This window comes from Bos javanicus, chromosome 20 (genome assembly GCF_032452875.1).
Source record: "Bos javanicus breed banteng chromosome 20, ARS-OSU_banteng_1.0, whole genome shotgun sequence".
NCBI classification, from domain to species: Eukaryota; Metazoa; Chordata; class Mammalia; order Artiodactyla; family Bovidae; genus Bos; species Bos javanicus.
Genome location: NC_083887.1, coordinates 7,694,725 through 7,712,646, shown reverse-complemented (window position 1 = coordinate 7,712,646; position 17,922 = coordinate 7,694,725). Strand labels below are relative to the sequence as shown.

Here is a 17,922-nt window from a genome sequence, read left to right as displayed (position 1 = left end):
TCAATCCCAGAGAGGGCAATGCCAAAGAATGTTCAAACTACCACACAATTGCACTCATCTCACACGCTAGTAAAGTAATGCTCAAAATTCTCCAAGCCAGGCTTCAACAGTATGTGAACCATGAACCTGCAGATGTTCAAGCTGGATTTAGAAAAGGCAGAGGAACCAGAGATCAAATTGCCAACATCCATTAAATCATAGAAAAAGTAAGAGAGTTCCAAAAAAACATCTACTTCTGCTTTATTGACTACACCAAAGCCTTTGACTGTGTGGATCACAACAATCTGTGGAAAATTCTTCAAGAGATGGGAATACCAGACCACTTTACCTGCATCCTGAGAGATCTGTATGCAGGTCAAGAAGCAACAATTATAAACAGACATGGAACAATGGACTGGTTCCTAATTGGAAAAGGAATATATCAAGGTTGTTTATTGTCACTGTGCTTATTTAACTTATATGCAGAAAACATCATGTGAAATGCTGGACTGGATGAAGCACAAGGTAGAATCAAGATTGCCGGGAGAAATATCAATAACCTCAGATATGCAGATGACACCATACTTAAGGCAGAAATCGAAGGAGAACTAAAGAGCCTCTTGATGAAAATGAAAGAGGAGAGTGAAAAAGTTGGCTTAAAGCTCAACATTCAGAAAACTAAGATCATAGCATCTGGTCCCATAACTTCATGGCAAATAGATGGGGAAATGGTGGAAATAGTGAGAAACTTTATTTTGGGGGCTCCAGAATCACTGCAGTTGGTGACTGAAGCCATGAAATTAAAAGACGCTTGCTCCTTGGAAGAAAAGTTATGACCAACTTAGCTTGTTAAAAAGCAGAGACATTACCTTGCCAACAAAGGTCCATCTGGTCAAAGCTATGGTTTTTCCAGTAGTCATGTATGGATATGAGAGTTCGACTATAAAGAAAGCTGAGTGCCAAAGAACTGATGTTTTTGAACTGTGGTGTTGGAGAAGACTCTTGAGAGTCCCTTGGACTGCAAGGAGATCCAACTAGTCCATTGTAAAGGAAATCAGTCCTGAATATTCATTGGAAGGACTAATGAGGAAGCTGAAACTCCAATACCTTGGCGACCTGATGTGAAGGACTGGCTCATTAGAAAAGACCCTGATGCTGGGCAAAATTGAAGGCAGGAGGAGAAGGGGATGACAGAGGATGAGATGGTTGGATGGACATGAGTTTGAGCAAGCTTCTGGAATTGGTGATGGCCAGGGAAGCCTGGCATGTTGCAGTCCGTGGGTTCACAAAGGGGTGGAGATGACTGAGTGACTGAACCGATGAGAATAAATTCATATGTAATCATAAATGTTGCTTCCCTAAATACCTTGGCTCTTCCTACTATGTAGAATTTTTTTTTCTTCTTAGGTTGTAACAAGATGTTAATATTTTCCTCCTTGCCCTCCTTTCTCTCTGCAGACTCGTGGCCCATATTCTTGCTTCTTCTGCCCCAAAGGTCCCTCACATCTACTATCCACAGCTGCCTCTTCAGGGCAAATTAAAAATTCTTCATAATGTATCATTCAGGAATATTTAATAAATTTATCCTAATTCTTTCAAGTTATGCCTGAGAACAAAAGAGGTCTACTAAGGATCTCTCTTTTCTTAGAGAATCATCTAAGTAGAACCTCCACCTGCTGGCAATACTAAACGCTCATGGAAGCTTTGACAAAATAATTCATTAATATGTTACTTTGGTCAGAAAATCCATTATTTTCCTATCTTAAAGTGTTTTTGAGTATTTTCTTCTCTTATATTACACATGCATTTATCATAATACAACTAATTTCATTTGTTGGCTTTCTAGGTTGTGTCCATTTTTCCCCCTTAGATAGTAGGATGACATAAGGGGACATACAGAACTTGTGAAGGGGCATGCGGAGTTTTTGTTCAGATAAATTAAGGTAGTTATGGTGGGTAAGAAATTTAAAAAAAATTATTATTTTTAAAGTAAGGTGGTATTATGAATGGCATCATCCAGTTTATGACCCCCATTGTATCATGCTCCTTTGTGTGTGTGTGTGTGTGTGTTCACGCGTGTGTGCGCGCTCAGTCGTGTCCAAGTCTTTGTGACCCCAGGACGGTCACCCACCAGGCTCCTTTGTCCATGGTATTTTCCCAAGCAAGAATACTGGATTGGATTGTCATTTCCTTTACCAGGGGATCTTCCTGACCCAGGGATCAAACTCGCATCTCTACCACGCTCCTACTTCGTGTCTGCTTTATGTGAATTTAACTTTCTAGGCTCTATTTTAAAAATTAAACAGGGAGAGGAGATAGGGAGAAAATAATGTGAACCTCAGGTGGTTCTAGACTCAAGTGAGTTTAACGGCCCTGAGAGAGCATGACCCTGGGGATGTGAATGTGTGCTTCCTGCCCCGGCTCACAGTGAGCACATCTTACATGTGGACGTGAGCCCTGCTTTTTAAAAAGATTTTTTGGATGTGGACTATTTTTAAAGTCTTTAAAATTTTGTTACGGTATTGTTTCTGTTTTATATTTTGGTATTTTGGCCCCAAGGTTTGTCGGATCTTAGCTCCCCAACTAGGGTTCAAACCTGTACCACCACCACCCCCACATTGGAAGGCAAAGTTCTAACCTCTGGACCACCAGGGAAGTCCCAAGCTGTGGTTGTAAAGATCCTTGTTTTCTGTAAAACATGGCCTCTCAGGGAAAGCCAACCATTGCACCTGGTACCCAAGCAAGGTAACGGTGTTCTCCAGCAAAGAACTGCTTCTGTTGCACTTGGAGCGATGCCATGGTGCCTTCTAGAGGTTTTGGAGGAAGACTTTGATCATCTCTGAAACTTTCACCTAATGCTGGAACTTGAGGCTTGAAATTACCACTGTGTGTGGCTAAGTTATCCAAGATAGGCTTGTCCTTGCATCTTGGCTCCTGCTGCCTCTTGTCTGTATTTTTTTTTTTTTTTTACTTTTTCCCCAAGAATGTGTTTAACGGTGTTAAAAACTGTTGTCTCTGGTGGTCAAACAATGGAGCAGAGAAGCAAAACAAATCCTCCTCCTTTTTCTGTTTGGGTATGACGTCCTTAGAACTTCTTTCTACGTTGCCATATCTCTGTTTTGAAAATCAAGCTATTACTCTTGAGGTGAAGATAAGCATCCTTCAGTGTCTACAATTTAGAAGAGAAATATAATCAAAGGGAAAACTTTACTAACATTTAACACGTAAGCTGAAATTTAGCAACAGCTTATGTTCTCTACTGTCATAATCTCATTTGATCTTCACAACTCTTTGAAGTATAGATGTTATATCATTTTATAGGAGACAACTGAGGATCAGAAAGTGTGAGTGACTTGGCTAGGGCCACTAAGTAAATAAGTGGCAGAGCCCAGATATACAGATCTTCCTTGACTTCTCATGAGGTCATGCCCCAATAAAATCATTGTAAGTTGAAAATATCATCAGTCAAAATGCATTTAATAAGTCTAACCTGCTGAAGATCCTAGCTTAGCCTAGCCTGTCCCTGTCTTCAGTGTGCTCAGAACATGTACATTAGCCTAGAGTTGGGCAATATCATCTAACACAAAGCCTATTTTAAAATAAATAAAATAAAATAAATCACAGTAAAAAATAAATAAATGCTTTCAAAAAATAAAATAAAGTGTTAAATATCATGTAATTTATTAAATGTGTGCTAAGTTGCTTCAGTCATGTCCAACTCTTTGCAAATCATGGACTGTAGCCACCAGGCTCCTCTGTCATGGGATTCTCCAGGCAAGAATAGTGGAATGGGTTGCCATGCCCTCCTCCAGGGCATCTTCTGGATCCAGGATTGAACCTGTGTCTCCTATGGCTCCTGCATTGCAGGTGAATTCTCTACCACTCGGCCACCGGGAAAGCTGGTGAAAAAACCGAATGGTTGTACAGGTGCAGAATGGCTGTAAGCGTACAGGTTGTTTAACCTCACGATCACGTGGCTGACGGGGAGCTGCACTCACTGCCACTGCCCAGCATCATGACAGACTATTATAGGGCATATCACTAGTCTGGAAGATCAAAATTCGAATTTTCAAATCTGGTTTCTACTGAATGCTTCTGCTCCATTGGTAAAGTTGAACCATCATAAGCTGGGGACCATCTGTATTTGTCTCCAAAACCCCATGCTTTTTCTTTTCAGCGTGTGGTTCTTTAAAAATATGAATATAAAACACAGTTCTTGCCCTCAAGGAATTTTGGATCCCACTGGAGGATGAGAAAACCGTACAAATGCTGTAATTTAAATCAAAGTATGAATACTCTTCCAGGGAGGTTCAGTTTTATCAAGATTGAAAAGTAGGTGACAGTATGTGTCCTGGATAATTGTGACTTTATTTTTTAAGTAAAGGATTTTTAATTAAAGGAGGCACAGTAAGGCTGATGAAATCATTTACATTCTTATGTTGTCGTGGTTGTATGATAACTAGTGAGAAAGTGGCCTTGGGGATATATCGTTGAATTCTGCCAGCTGCAATTGTAATCAGCCAGTCAGAGAAAGCAAAGAAATTAAGCTGTTGAATATGAATGAGATGTAAATAACATCTTGAATTAATTTAAATGCAATCACATTGACCCAATGGTGGTGGGGGGGTAGAACTCAATTACCATAGATAGTAAGGAGGATAAATGACCCATATTTAGGAGAAATTCTTTGGTAGGAAAATGAGCTGGCCTAAAAAAAGGACTGTGTCAACACAATACTCCACTTTTTATGTTAACTATGTGCTGCCGGTCAGCACACTTAATTCATTCTTTAAACAAGGTTGATAAATAATAAAGCAAATGAGGATGGAAAGTCTCTTGCTGGGCTTCTCACATGTACCAGTTGGGTAGTACTAGTAGTTTTATTGCTGGAATAATTTTGATATCAACAATAAGTCGACATGGAATTGGTCAACCAGGACTGTACTTTGGGGAAAATTAGATTTAGACGGCTCTACCTGACAGCTCCCAGATCTGCATTTTGCAAAGTTCCTTTATGTCTTTGCATTGACCTGAAGGTCTTCTGACCTGTCTCTGATGGTCAGTAGAGGAGCAGCCTGTTGCAGTAGTTTGTTGACCTGGGATTTATCCTGGTTAAGTGGTTCTAAAACTGTGATAATGAGAAAGACAACAGTATCTCCTGACCTAGTACTTTCAAATGGTGATTATCTCCACTGGAGGAGGTTCGCTTTCCTGGGTCTCTGGACATCTCTCAGGCAGCCAGGAGTCCTGTGCACACCCCAAGTATTGTCTGGAGCCTTAGAGAACAAAGGGTCTTTTCTACCCAATACTGTTGTTCTTGCCATGATGAATAAAATGCAAATATATGTTGAAACATTTTACTGGAGTTCACATAGCTTTTTTGGTCCAGATGCACACATTTAGTCACCCATCAGATACTAAAAATATTGCAGCTCTCATATAAAGATTCTTCATCTACAGGTTAGGACTTAACTGTGCACATCATTCAGTCATTTCACAGCTGCCTACGATGTTCTCAGTTCTAAAATAGAAGAAATGGAAATCCATTCACAAAATTTTGTCTATTTTCTTATAGAAAGATGCATGTGTACTAAAACCTTATCTAGTATTAGAGTTGAGAGTACTTTTTCCATACAGTTGCACCCAGCTGAGTAAGAAAAATATATACTTTTCAAATAAAAGGACACGAAGTAGAGAATATATTGTGTGTTTTCACTTAGTTGTAATGCTAGCTATTACCTTCTAGTTGTATTTTTATCTACTTGTATGCTATGTTTACAAAGCAAACAATATGAAAACACAGAGGTGGCTTATGTAACTCTGATTTGAATTTGAAAGTAAGGGATTTCTCCCCTTTTTTTACATCTAGCTGTACCCCTCACCCAAATGCTACCCAATCAGACAGGATTAACTATTAGAGAGCAGGTTATGCATCTTACTTTCTCACACTGCATGGCATGAGAGTGTCAACAGTTTAGGAACTAATTAAAATAAAGAGATGGGTGTTCATTAAGACACATCATGGCATTTCCAGATCTGCAGAGCTGAAAAGATCCCCATCTTGTTTCCACTTGCCTTTAAAGTTTATTTGGCTGTCAGATGACCTCAAAATGGAGCACAATACTTCTATGCTTAAAAGAAACTCCTGGATGAGACTTAGGGTGCACTTTTTTCCTGCCCCTGACCTTGGCTGCTGTACTTGAGCTTATTCGAGGCCAGTATATCTGTGTGCCTGCTGGTCGGGATTTAGAGAAGTAAGTTTGAGCAGTGTCACGATTTATGGGGAGGCAGTAACGGGCTTCTACTGAATGCTAATTACCAAAGAGTTTTTCAGGGAGGCTGTGTAAATTAGTCACTAGCTCTATTGAGATGGAATGAAAGTGTGCATCAGAGTCCCAAAGGCACCCAACGCCTTATGACTGACGACCAAACCCAGTGACAATTTGAGGGAAAAAAATGCCCCAGTTGCGTTAAAGCATAAAGTAGGTGACTCTGCATGAATTTAATGAGATAACTACAATTCTGGATGGAAGTTAAAGCTTCCAACCCCTTGAGGATTAAAAGGATGGGGAGACTAGATTGTTAAATGAATTATCAGAGCTGTTTTGGCTCTTAGATCTGAAAAGCTGCCAAACCTGCCAATCGTATGAAAGAATAGACCGCTCCGGAAAAACCCCTGCCCTGTGTATGACGGCCTTTATTTGCCTATGTACCGGAGCTTTCTGGTTGTCCACACACATAAACCTCAACCTTTATCTCACGCTGCACAGGATGGCTTTTCTGAGAAAGCATCCCCTAGCTCCCCACCAAAACAGGCGCCTGCCTTGGGAAGCTTTTCTTGAGTTCCAGGCGGCTCTAAGTTCCCAGTTACCTTTTTTCTTTACTTCCATTTCCAGCAAGGAGAAGAGTTAATGATTCATTTGCTCCCAGTGACCTTTTGAATAACTGGACTGCGGTGTACCCGTGCCACTCTGAGGGGCCCTGCTTACCTCCTTGTACTTTCTCAGTTTGGCTTGAATATTTACAGCCTCCTCCTTGGTCTACATGCCTGAACGCCTGAAGGAAGCAAAACATTTATTGCCTCTCCCGCCCCGGTGTTCGGTGTTCGCAGCTTTCACCCAGCCCCATCCCTTCCTTTTACATCACACGGGAGACTCGCCTCCTGGCTGGGGACGCCCCAGTTCTTCCCGAGTCTCTGCTGTCGAGCCTGTTTGATTTCATCAAGACAAAAAGATGGATTCTGACTCGGACTCACCTTTTAACTACTCGTGGCCTTCCTTCCCCAAAATGAAGATTCGACGGAGGGCGTCCAAACAAGGTAGCTCATGGGATCTTTTACTTCTCCTGGAGCCGAGGCAGGCTTCTTCCTCTTCTTACCTTTCTTTTCCTCATTGCTTTGCAGAACTCCTTCTGATGAAGTGCGTGTTTATACGTGTCTTTGTAAAACTCTCACAATATGTGTTTTACAGTAGACCTCTGAAGTAAACCTACTCACCCTTCTTGTGTTCCTTTCACTTTAAATTTACCTTTGTGCTGTATCGTGCATATGCTACTCCCTTTAAAAAAATAAATAAACAGGGAGCTTAGTACAAGGTAAATGTTTTGGAATCATTTGCTCAGAGTTACCTTGGCGTTACCTTGCCAGTAAGGAGTCTTGTTGATTTAAAAGTGTCTGGTCTTTGTGGGATTTACAGAGAACTGTGTGTGCCTTCAGTACCCAGTTTCTGCTGTGTTTGTGTTTTAGTTTTCAAGTGTGTGCTAATTAAAAAAAGTTTTTTTTTCCTTAATACCTGAGAAAGTTCTCTCCTTTCTGTATTACTTTCTTGATTTTGTAGATGCTCTAAGGAAGGGATTTTAAGAAATTTCTCCAGGGGATGCAGTCATATATTAAGAAGTTTATTAATAATAATTATCAGTATGCAAAATGCTTTACTGCCTAAGGAAGAAGAGCTATTATTTGCAGTATGATTAATGATGGCGTGGCTTCACACTGCTTATTCCCCTTCACCTGCAACCCACTTTCGTGGTGCAGGTCCTGGAAACCAGGAGATAAGATGGTCTTAGGGAATAGCGGAGGTGGCCTGAGTATCTGGTACACCACCCCTGGCAGGTGGGGATTGTTGCCTTCTCAGGCTGATCAAAGCTACAAAGGTAGTGAGCAACCCTTTCTTGTCTTGTGGACGAATTTTGTGTGGTTATGTTTTTAATTCAAAGAGAAAGAAACACTTTTGTGAGCTTGCAAGCAGAAAAGGTGTTTCTGAAAGTGGGCTGCTGTTGTGGCTTTATCCTGGGTAGCAGGGGTGGGGGCGGGGAGGGCAGAATCATCTGAGAACAGAATGACCTGCTACATTGCCCTCTGCTTTTCCTGGAGAAAAATGGGGGCTGGCAGTTGTCCACGTACCTGATTTTCTTCAAGGATTTTTCCTTCTAAAATAAAAAGAGGTGTGTGTGTGTGTGTATGTGCTCTTGGGCTGAAATCAAGGCTCCCAACCCCAGGAATAAGATGAGCTGACTCTATAGGAGTCCTAGAAAGCCTCACCCTCAACAGACCTCCCACACTGTTCGTTGCCATCCTTGAAATTCCGTTGCTGGGGACTTAAACCATTTGTACAACATTCTGTTCTCCTGTTTTAAAATTTAATTGCTGCTGCTTTTGGGGTAAAGAGCCATGATTCAAATGTGACTTACTATTAAATAGTTCGGGGGTGGGGGGAAGAATCTATGAAGAACAAAAGCGTGTGCATGTGAAAGCAAGCTCAGATGCCAATGGAAAATGGAGTAAAATGTTAGCGATAAGTAGGTCTGGGGAAAGGGCAAGTATTAGTGTTCTTTATGTTATTCATTCAGCTTTTCTGTAAGTTTGAAATTATTTCCAAATAATTTGTTTAAAACTTTTAAATGACTTCTGGGACAGGAGCTACACCAAGTCCTTAATTCTTTAGAATGAATATTACTAGTTCTGGTGCATGGAGAACTTCTTGAGGGCAGGTAGCAGTTCTGTAAGACTCCTTAATCTTTGTGCTAATTCTCACTCAAATTTGGGGAATAATCTGTTTTATGTAGTTTTGTGTTTAAATGTATTGCCTGGCTGGCGGGCAGGATGCCAATGTTGTGGGGGGCCTGGGTAGTCTAACAACCTGAAGAGTTGTGAGATTAATGATTAGGAGGCCGATGGAGAACCCTCAGAGTCCAGTGGAGTTGTAGGGAATGCATTAATCACATTCTCCTTTGAAATCCAAAGTTGGAGCACAGCCAGTTTGAACTCCAGCAGAAAGTCATAACATAGTTATGTATAAATTAAACTCGATTCAAGTGAAAGCAGGTACCTGAGATATGAAAATGATTAACTATTTGCTGCTAGTAAACAAAGGACAAGTGAAGCTCAGGTGGGTAGCAGAGAGCGGGGCTGTCAGTATCCCAGGCTTCCTTCTTCATTAAACGATGATGAGCTGGTTGCGAGGGATGGCTTTGGTCACACTGTTTCTATTGTCAGCTGAGTGGAATCCCAGAACCAAAAGGGCCTTAGAGATCCCCGGACCCAACCACCTCATTTTATAGATAAGAATGATGAGATCCAACGAAGTGAAGTGTTAGGGAATTGTTTGAGTGCTCAACAAGCACGTCCAGAGTGCCAGACACTTCCTAGAGGGTGGATGAAGTAGTGAACCAGATAGATCCTGTCTCTGCTTACAAGGATCTTAGCATTGGGAATGGATCATCTCTCCTGGCAGTAGAAGAAACACTGAGAAACCTGATTTTTTCAGCCCCGTGGCTAGATTGTGATGATCTATGGTCTTTTATCCCTTAGAAAATGATCTAATTATTTCTCCAGGCTTTAAGATGTCTTGAGTTTCTTCCTTATTCTTTCCTTCCTTCTAATCATCACCAACATCATTCTCCGGATGTAGGTTCTGGTCTCCTAGGAAATCATGAGGAAGGTATTGAGAGCTTAGAATTTCTGGCTTATAAGCAAACCTTTCATATTTGGTTAGAAATATTTTTTATTCCCTCTCCTTTTTCTGTGCTGATCCTCCTTGTTAGTATTCTCTGTCTTTTCATGTCCCCTGCTGCCCTTATCACTGTTCTCTGATAGATACGTGCACACATTACTGGCCTGTTTAGAGAGATGTGAAAGTTTAGAGGGTGTAGTAATAAGAGGAAAGTTGGATTGGCAGAAATCCATCAATGCTTATGTATTAACTTAAAACTGCAACTAGTACTTGTCTTCATGTCCTCATAAGGAGAGAGAAGAGGGTCTAACTTGGAAGTAGGGCCTCTGGAAGGGACTGATGTCTAGATGGTGATGGGATGTAAGCAGGGGGTGAAAGCAGTGGAAACCAACTGCCCCACAGCTATTCCTGGGGTTCTCAAAGTTGCCTTTGGCATATTGTGGGCAGCCCAGGACAGGCCGTCCTGGGGACCTACTGGTTAATAATTGGAGTGGGTCAGAATCCATGATTGTTTGCTTCAAGAGTCCAGGAATGCCTGGATTTTTATTTTGTTGATTTCAGTAGGAGATTCAACCAAGAAACAATATTTATTCATGAGAAATTTGAAACTGTAAGGATTGGCTTTTGCCTGTTCCCAGTGACTCTTCAGTCTTTCCAGTGAGCTGCTCTTCTCTTTCTGCCTTTCATTCGCTCATGCCCTGTGTCTCGCTCGCTCCTTTTCCAGCTCCTGTCCTTCATAGACTGCCTGCAATGCAGGAGACCCGGGTTTGATGCCTGGATCGGGAAGATCCCCTGGAGCAGGAGATGGCACCCACTCCAGTATCCTTGCCTGGAGAGTCCCATAGATAGAGGAGTCTGGCGGGCTACAGTCTGTGGGGTCGCAAGAGTCGGGCACGACTGAGCGAGTAGGCACACACGTACAGTGGCACAAAGTGTGAACGACTGCTCTTTTTTTCCCCTTTTTTTGCTGGTGCAAGAGGCAATGCCTGTATGAAAACTGAATGACCTTGGAGAGCTTAGATAGCACCAGACTTTCTGTAGTCATAGTCAAAATAACTAGTATGTGTGTACTACTTTATTAATCATAATAACCACTGTTTACTAAGCTGTGGTGGGTACTTGACACTTAAACATCTGATTCTCAAAATAATTCTCTGAGAGATATTGTATCTGTTTAACATTTGAGGAAACTGAGGCTTAAAGAGTTTTTAAAGTTATTTCCATACCAAGAAATGCAGATAACAGTTACATGGTAAAAATAAGGAAAGGAAAGAATGAATGGCATTCATTCATTGTGTTTATAAGGTGGTTTGCACATGTGTTATCTTGTAAAAGACCTGTATGTCAGATATGGTCATCATCTTCATTTATTAGTTGGGGGCTCTGAGGCTCAGGGGCTTCCCCGGTGTCTCAGATGGTAAAGAACCTGCCTGCAGTGCAGGAGACCCAGGTTCAATCCCTAGATCGGGAAGATCCCCCAGAGAAGGGAATGGCTACCCACTCCAGCGTTCTTGCCTGGAGAATCCCATGGACAGAGGATCCTGGGCGGGGCTACAGTCCGTAGGGTTGCAGAGTCGGGCACAACTGGAGCAACTTAGCATGCATGCCTGCTGAGGCTCAGAGAGATGAAATGAGTTGCCCAAGATTAGACTAATAAATGCAGAACCAGACCTACGACAGATCATAGCCCTTGATTTCAGAGGTTTTGTTTTTCCTAGAGTATTTTACCAGCTCTCAGTAGAGATAAAAGATGGTGAATTCAGTGAGTAGCTTTCTTATATTCATTGGGTGCCACTGTGTCTCATGATCCTAGCTTCTCCCTGTCTTATGTATCTTGGACAAGAAGTAGAGGTGGCAGTAGAAACTCTGGGGAACACTTGGGGAGCACAGTTTCCACTGTCTTGACACATCTTCACACACGTGTATCTAGTGCTGACACACACCCCTCGTTTGAGAGAAGAGCTGGTAGATGACCACCCCGCTGGACAGTCGGGTGAGGAACAGGACAGGCAGGAGGAGCTGAGAAAAGGATGGGAGAGGAGAGCTTCCAGTGCGTCTTGGAAGACTCCTAGGTTTGTCTCAGAGAAAGCTGAAGTCAGAGAGAGTGAGGGTGCTGGGAATGGAGATAAGAATCAGGAGACCACTGTCTTGGCGTGTCTCATGAGCTCATTTAGTGTTTGGAGAGCAGGTACTCAGTGTGAAAATTAATCCCTGACCCAGTGCGTATGAAGGGTATGATGGTATTTCAGAAGATTTAATGATAATTTTGAGACATGAGGTACTCTTGTCTCAGGGGCTTACTTGCCTTCTTCCTCTTTCCTGCCCTCCCTTCCTTCCTTTCTTTCAAGAAGTTTTATTGAATACACACACTTTCATGGGCATATGTGTATTTCATCTAGAAATTCCCTAAAGGATGCCTGAATACCATAGGAGGAAAAAGTCACTACAGAAACTCTTATTAAGGAAGAGAAACATTTTCCTAAAGGTGACATAACCTGCTAAGATTTTGTTGGCTCACAATGAAGATAGTATTGAACCTCATGCAGAGCAGTTTCAATTTCAGACGCTGCCCAGAGGCCTGCCTTTGTCAGCCCGAGAGAAGAAGGCCGTTGCCAAACCACATAGCTACATACCCCTTATGGCTCCCTTTAGTTAAACAAATACTTTGCCAACTATTTGAAACTGATTTGTTTCCTTTATTTTGAGTTAGTTCAAATTCTTAGGCAAGGTACATGTCTGCATTAATCCCCGTCAGTGGAAAGGAGACATTATTTTAATTTATTACCCCATGTTCAAGAGCTTCGTCCCTACCATTCCAGTTTTGGGGAAGGACCAATGGGTTGTTTATTCAGATGCATTAATTAAGGGAGAACTAAGGGAAAATGTGATAAGTCCTATAGGAGAGTTCAGGACAAATTACTGTTGAAGTTCAAGGTGAAGAGACTAGTTCAAGTTGAGGGTATCATGAAAGGGATGGCGGTTCAGTAGCCTGTGGTCAAGTGGTGGGGTTGTTTTCTTTGTGTTTGTTTTTTATGACTGCTCTGGGTCTTCATTGCGGTGCATCGGTTTCTCATTGAGGTGGCTTCTCTAGGCATGTGGGCTTGATTGTGGAATCTCTGGGACTAGGGATCAAACCCATGTCCCTTGGATTGGTAGGTGGATTCTTAGCCAGTGGACTACCAGAGAAGTCTGAAATGAAATTTTAACAGACTGTCCTTCCAAGCAAGTGGACAGAGTCAGATATATACAGAGTGTATCAAAGTGATGGACAGTGGCCCATCTTTGTGTGCTGTTTATTTATGGAGCACAAAACAGAGAGAGATGCCAAGTGTTAAACTGGCCTGGACGGTTGGTTCTAGTATTCTCCTGCCCTTCACTGCACAGCACTCTCATTCTTTAATAGGGGGCCCCTCCACTGCTCTGGGCATGGGTCCAGATGATGCTGCCACCTTCTTATGTGGCCTTGTCTTCCGGGATGCTGTGAGATGGGCATCCCATTCAGGTGGGCCAGTCACAACCCTCCTCCTGTCTGGTCACAACTGTTGGCCCAGGGTGGGCACATGACCCCAAGTTGGCCAATCAGAGTGTTTCCTTGGTGTTCTTCAAACTGGAATTTGGAAGGCCTTGTCTTCCTTCTTGGGTAGCAGTGCTGAAAGGGTGGAAATGAAAGCTGTTAGCTGGGAGAAACCAGTCTGTAGTAGGAGGAAATACTGCACACACGTAAGGATAAGCAGTCTTGAGGTGGGTCCCGCTGAAGTCCAGACGTGCATTCTAGTCTCTGGGGGTCTGTTTTTGCTGCCATGATTCTTGCCCCCCACCCCACCAAAGCTTGCGTGTTAGATTCCTTCGTTTCTGGAGCTTCCCTCACATGCTTCAGTACATCTCTCCCCTCCCCCTTTTACTTTTTGTTTAGCAAATTGAGGTCACTGTTTATCCCACTTCCAACTTGAAGTCTCTAACTTGTCCTTCAAGATGCTGCCTGAGGGTCCTTTATTCTGGAAGCCGCCCCTGAATTCCCTCAGTTTCATTGTTCTGTCCTTTGTGCCACTGTGACTTGTGTACAGTTGTATAACAGGCATCACATTGCTGTATTACAGCTATCATTACTGTCCCTTAACCCAGAAGACACTGAATTCCTTGAAGGTGGAGCCTGGCTGACGTATTTTCACATTTCCGGTGGCTGGATCACAGAAAGTCAGCAGTAAATATGAAAGAGTATTGTGCATGGTTTTACTACACTACACTCAGGTTTAATTTTGCCTTTAAACTTCTTATTTTATATTGAAGTATAGCCAATTAACAATATTGTGATCGAACCGACTCAGGCATACATATACATGTCTCCGTTCTCCCCCAGGTAGGGCTTCCCTGGTGGCTCAGACAGGAAAGAATCTGCCTGCAATGCAGGAGACCTGGGTTCGATCCCGGGGTTGGGAAGATCCCCTGGAGAAGGGAATGGCAACCCACTCCAGTATTCTTGCCTGGAGAATCCCATTAACAGAGGAGCCTTGGTGGGCTACAGTCCAAGAGGTCGCAAAGAGTCAGACATGACTGAGCGACCAAGACACAGCACGCACGTTCTCCCCCAGGCCCCCGTCCCATCCAGGCTGCCACATAACACTGAGCCGTGTTTCCTGTGCCTACAGCAGGTCCTCGTTGGTTCTCCATTTTAAATATAGCAGTGTGTAAATGTCCGTACCAAACTCCCTAACTATCCCTTCCTACCATGCTTCCCCTCTTGCCTTTATTTCTTTATTTTGTCCACAAGAGATCTGATCTGATGAGGTCCTACCCTAGGCAGTGGGGAGGGGAAAGGATATATTTTAGTCTAACAGAAAACTTGGTCTGATGCAATAATGAAAATAGTCATTTTTGATAACTGCTCGGTCTCTTTAAGTAAAATATCTAGTCTCTCAGATTTCTTCCTTCTCTTCTCCCTTTCTTGCCAAGCTGATGTTGACTCTGATTTCCTGGTGAGGGTGTGGGGAGTATGGTAATATGGGGGAGGAAGAGGCTCCATCTTTGACTGCTCTCTGGGTCCTCCTGGGCTCTGCTATGGATTTCTGCTATGGATTTCCTGTCTTAGGCTCTTCTCTGAGGCACGCTTGTTGTATTAGGTGTTCTGGCATCTGTGACCACAGTCCTTCAGCTGGATCTTCTCCATGGTATTGATCAGGACCCTGTGGCTCTCCTTCCTGTCTTGTCCTTGCCCTGGCTCTTTATACTATAGAGACCTGGGAATCTCTGCCCCTGGCTGCTGGCTCACATGTATCCCTAAAAAGATCTGGCACAGGGGCCCTTCCTTTGCCCCATGATGGGCCTGTGGCAGGCCATGAGAACTCACTGCAGCCACTTCCTGCGTCTCTCAGATGCCTGTGGGGTCTCGAGGAGCCTTGCTCAGCCTCGGGCACCTGGGAACAGCCCAGGAAAGCCGGCCCTGACCCTCCTGCTTGACTGCGAGGGGGCTTGGTGGTGGTGGTCCTCTGATGGGGTGGGGCAGCCTGCAAGGCGATCACATGCAGAACCCCTGTTGGAGCGGAGAAACCCCCACCCACCCTCAGAGCAGCCCCCAGCCCAACTCACACTGTTCTCTCTCTGCCTCAGATCTCTGTTGCCCGTGTCAGTGGAAAGCCCTCGTTATGAATTGCAGTAAATCTCCTATCCAGTGGTCATTCAGGCTAACCTGCCCGAAGTTGCTCAGGATAATGGAACAGGATTCAGGAAGCAAGCAGTTTCCCAACCAGGAGACACGTAGAACAGGTTGGAGGCATGCCAGGCAGCGCTTGGCTTCCATTATGTATGTGTTCACTAATTCAAAAGGTGCTTGCTAAAGACCCCAAATAAGCAAAAGGTGTTTGCAGGTTGCTGAGAGAGCAGATTTTAGAAATTCTCATCGTAAGAAAATTTTTGTAGCTGCATGTGGCGATGGATGTTAAACCAGGCTTACTGCGATCACTTTGCAACGTATACAAATAAGAAACCATTATGTTGAACACCTGAAACTAATGTTATATGTAAATCATACCTCAAAAAATAAAAACAGAACTAATTTGCATTTCAGTGAAGTCTTTATTTTGCTAATGGAGTTCCTTGTCTGTAGTAGAGCTCAGTTACTTTGGGGAATAAGTAGAGCAAAAACCCAGGGTTCTAGGGCTAGGTCCTGGAGAATTGGAGCTCCTGGTGACTTTTGAAGTAGGCACAATCATATTCACATGCCTGTATCTTTCCATAAGATTATGCAAGATTTGAACCATTCATCGGGTTTCTTGTGATGATAACATACAGGAGCATCTGCCTTATCAGTTTGTCCGTATGTTTTAATCGACAGTCACCTGAAGGGGTCCTGTCCATGTTCTGCCACTTTCTGTGAGGTCTTTCACTTCTGTCCTGGAGTTTGTATAACCTGTTAGTTTCTTTCCTCTCAGCTTGCCTGTTTTTTCTGTCTTTTGACAAATTGGCTGCAGGCTTTGGAGAACTGCCTCAAGAAGGACAGGAATTGCTGATTAAATCTAACCACACCAAAGCCTGCACACCACACATGACTGAACATCTCCTTGATAGCTTGGGGGAAGTTATTTTCATCTTTGAGTCGTCCTTTTTCAAACATAAACATGTGTTCTCTTGAGGGCTACTTTGCACTACTACAATTAGGAATGAAGACCTGGAAAGGGTGGGGGAAAAGCTGTAGCGTCTCTGAGCCTCTGTTTTCTTTTCCTCTCTTCCTTCTTTTTCCCTACCTCCCTTGGTGCCTCCAGTGTATTATGAGGGAAAAGGTTAGTTTTATTCCTCAATAATTTTGATAATTAGGCCTCTCAAAGCAACAGAAAGGGCTGCTTTCAGGATCTGATTTTAGAGCGCCAAGTTGTAACTTGTTGTTGTGAAGGAGTTTTCAGCAGTGGTTCCAAGGCCCAGGGCTGGAGAAACAAGGTTCACCCCAGCACCTCTAGATCTGTTCACTTCGGTTATCAGCTGTTATAGCTGCAGATAGGGCTGGTTGAGAGGCCTGATCTCATGTCAGGGCTCACGTTTCTTTTTTCACAGGATCCCAGGAGTATGAGGAGTTCTGAGGGTGAATTGGACATTTGGAACCATGTTTGAGCCACTGTAGTTTGGTAGACTCGGAGAAGGCAACGGCAACCCACTCCAGTACTCTTGCCTGGAAAATCCCACGGACAGAGGAGCCTGGTAGGCTGCAGTCCATGGGGTCGCTAAGAGTCGGACATGACTGAGTGACTTCACTTTTACTTTTCACTTTCATGCATTGGAGAAGGAAATGGCAACCCACTCCAGTGTTCTTGCCTGGAGAATCCCAGGGACGGAGGAGCCTGGTGGGCTGCCGTCTATGGGGTCGCAGAGTCAGACACGACTGAAGTGACTTAGCATCAGTTTGGTAGATAAACGTTCCCTGGGTTCTCCCAGACTCATCTTGGTGTGAACTAGTCTTCTGAGTAATGTTAGCTTGTCTGTGACCCACAGGAAATTCCTGGGCTGAGGCTCATCTTGGAGTTTGGATGGTTTCCCTTTGTAACCTAAAGTCCAACTCAGAAGAGTGAGGCCAAGAGATGTTCCAGGTCAGGACTAAAGTTGGGTTAGCCAACAGGTTCGTTTGGATTTTTCCATGAAGTCATACAGAAAAACTTGAACGAACTTTTCAGCCAACCCAATATCAGGAAAATCCCAAGAGGGATTAGAGAAAGACTAGGCAAGAAGAGAAAGGTTGAATGTACCTCAACAATATTCATGCGCATTTGTGAGGGCAGCTTTGTTCTTTCCTCTGCAACACACTAGGACCATGGGTAGAAAAGACTATCTGTATGCTTTAGGATTTGGCAGAGCTCCCTTTGAACTTGGGAGGTAGTGAACCGCAGTGAGAAAGGACGTTTCTGTCAGCACTGTGTTTGCATTTGCGTCTACCGTTTAATGTCTCGAGGTGACCGCTGTCCTTTGTAGACCTCCTTGTCTCCAAAATGAACGTGGTAATACCTCCTGTGGT

The 17,922-nt window shown here is 43.4% G+C and overlaps 1 protein-coding gene across 14 annotated transcripts in view; it reads left to right on the top strand.

The window, feature by feature from the left end:
• The window catches only part of ARHGEF28 (Rho guanine nucleotide exchange factor 28), a 339,510-nt gene that overhangs the window by 198,066 nt on the left and 123,522 nt on the right, over positions 1-17,922 (top strand). The window contains exon 1 of one of the 14 annotated variants that reach the window (XM_061393277.1): positions 7,009-7,297. The exons of the other annotated variants lie outside the window; for them this stretch is intronic. Coding sequence (XP_061249261.1) covers positions 7,213-7,297 — 85 coding nt within the window. The 5' untranslated portion in view covers positions 7,009-7,212. Of the gene's footprint in view, positions 1-7,008; positions 7,298-17,922 lie in introns of those variants that run through there. 14 annotated transcript variants of the gene reach the window in all.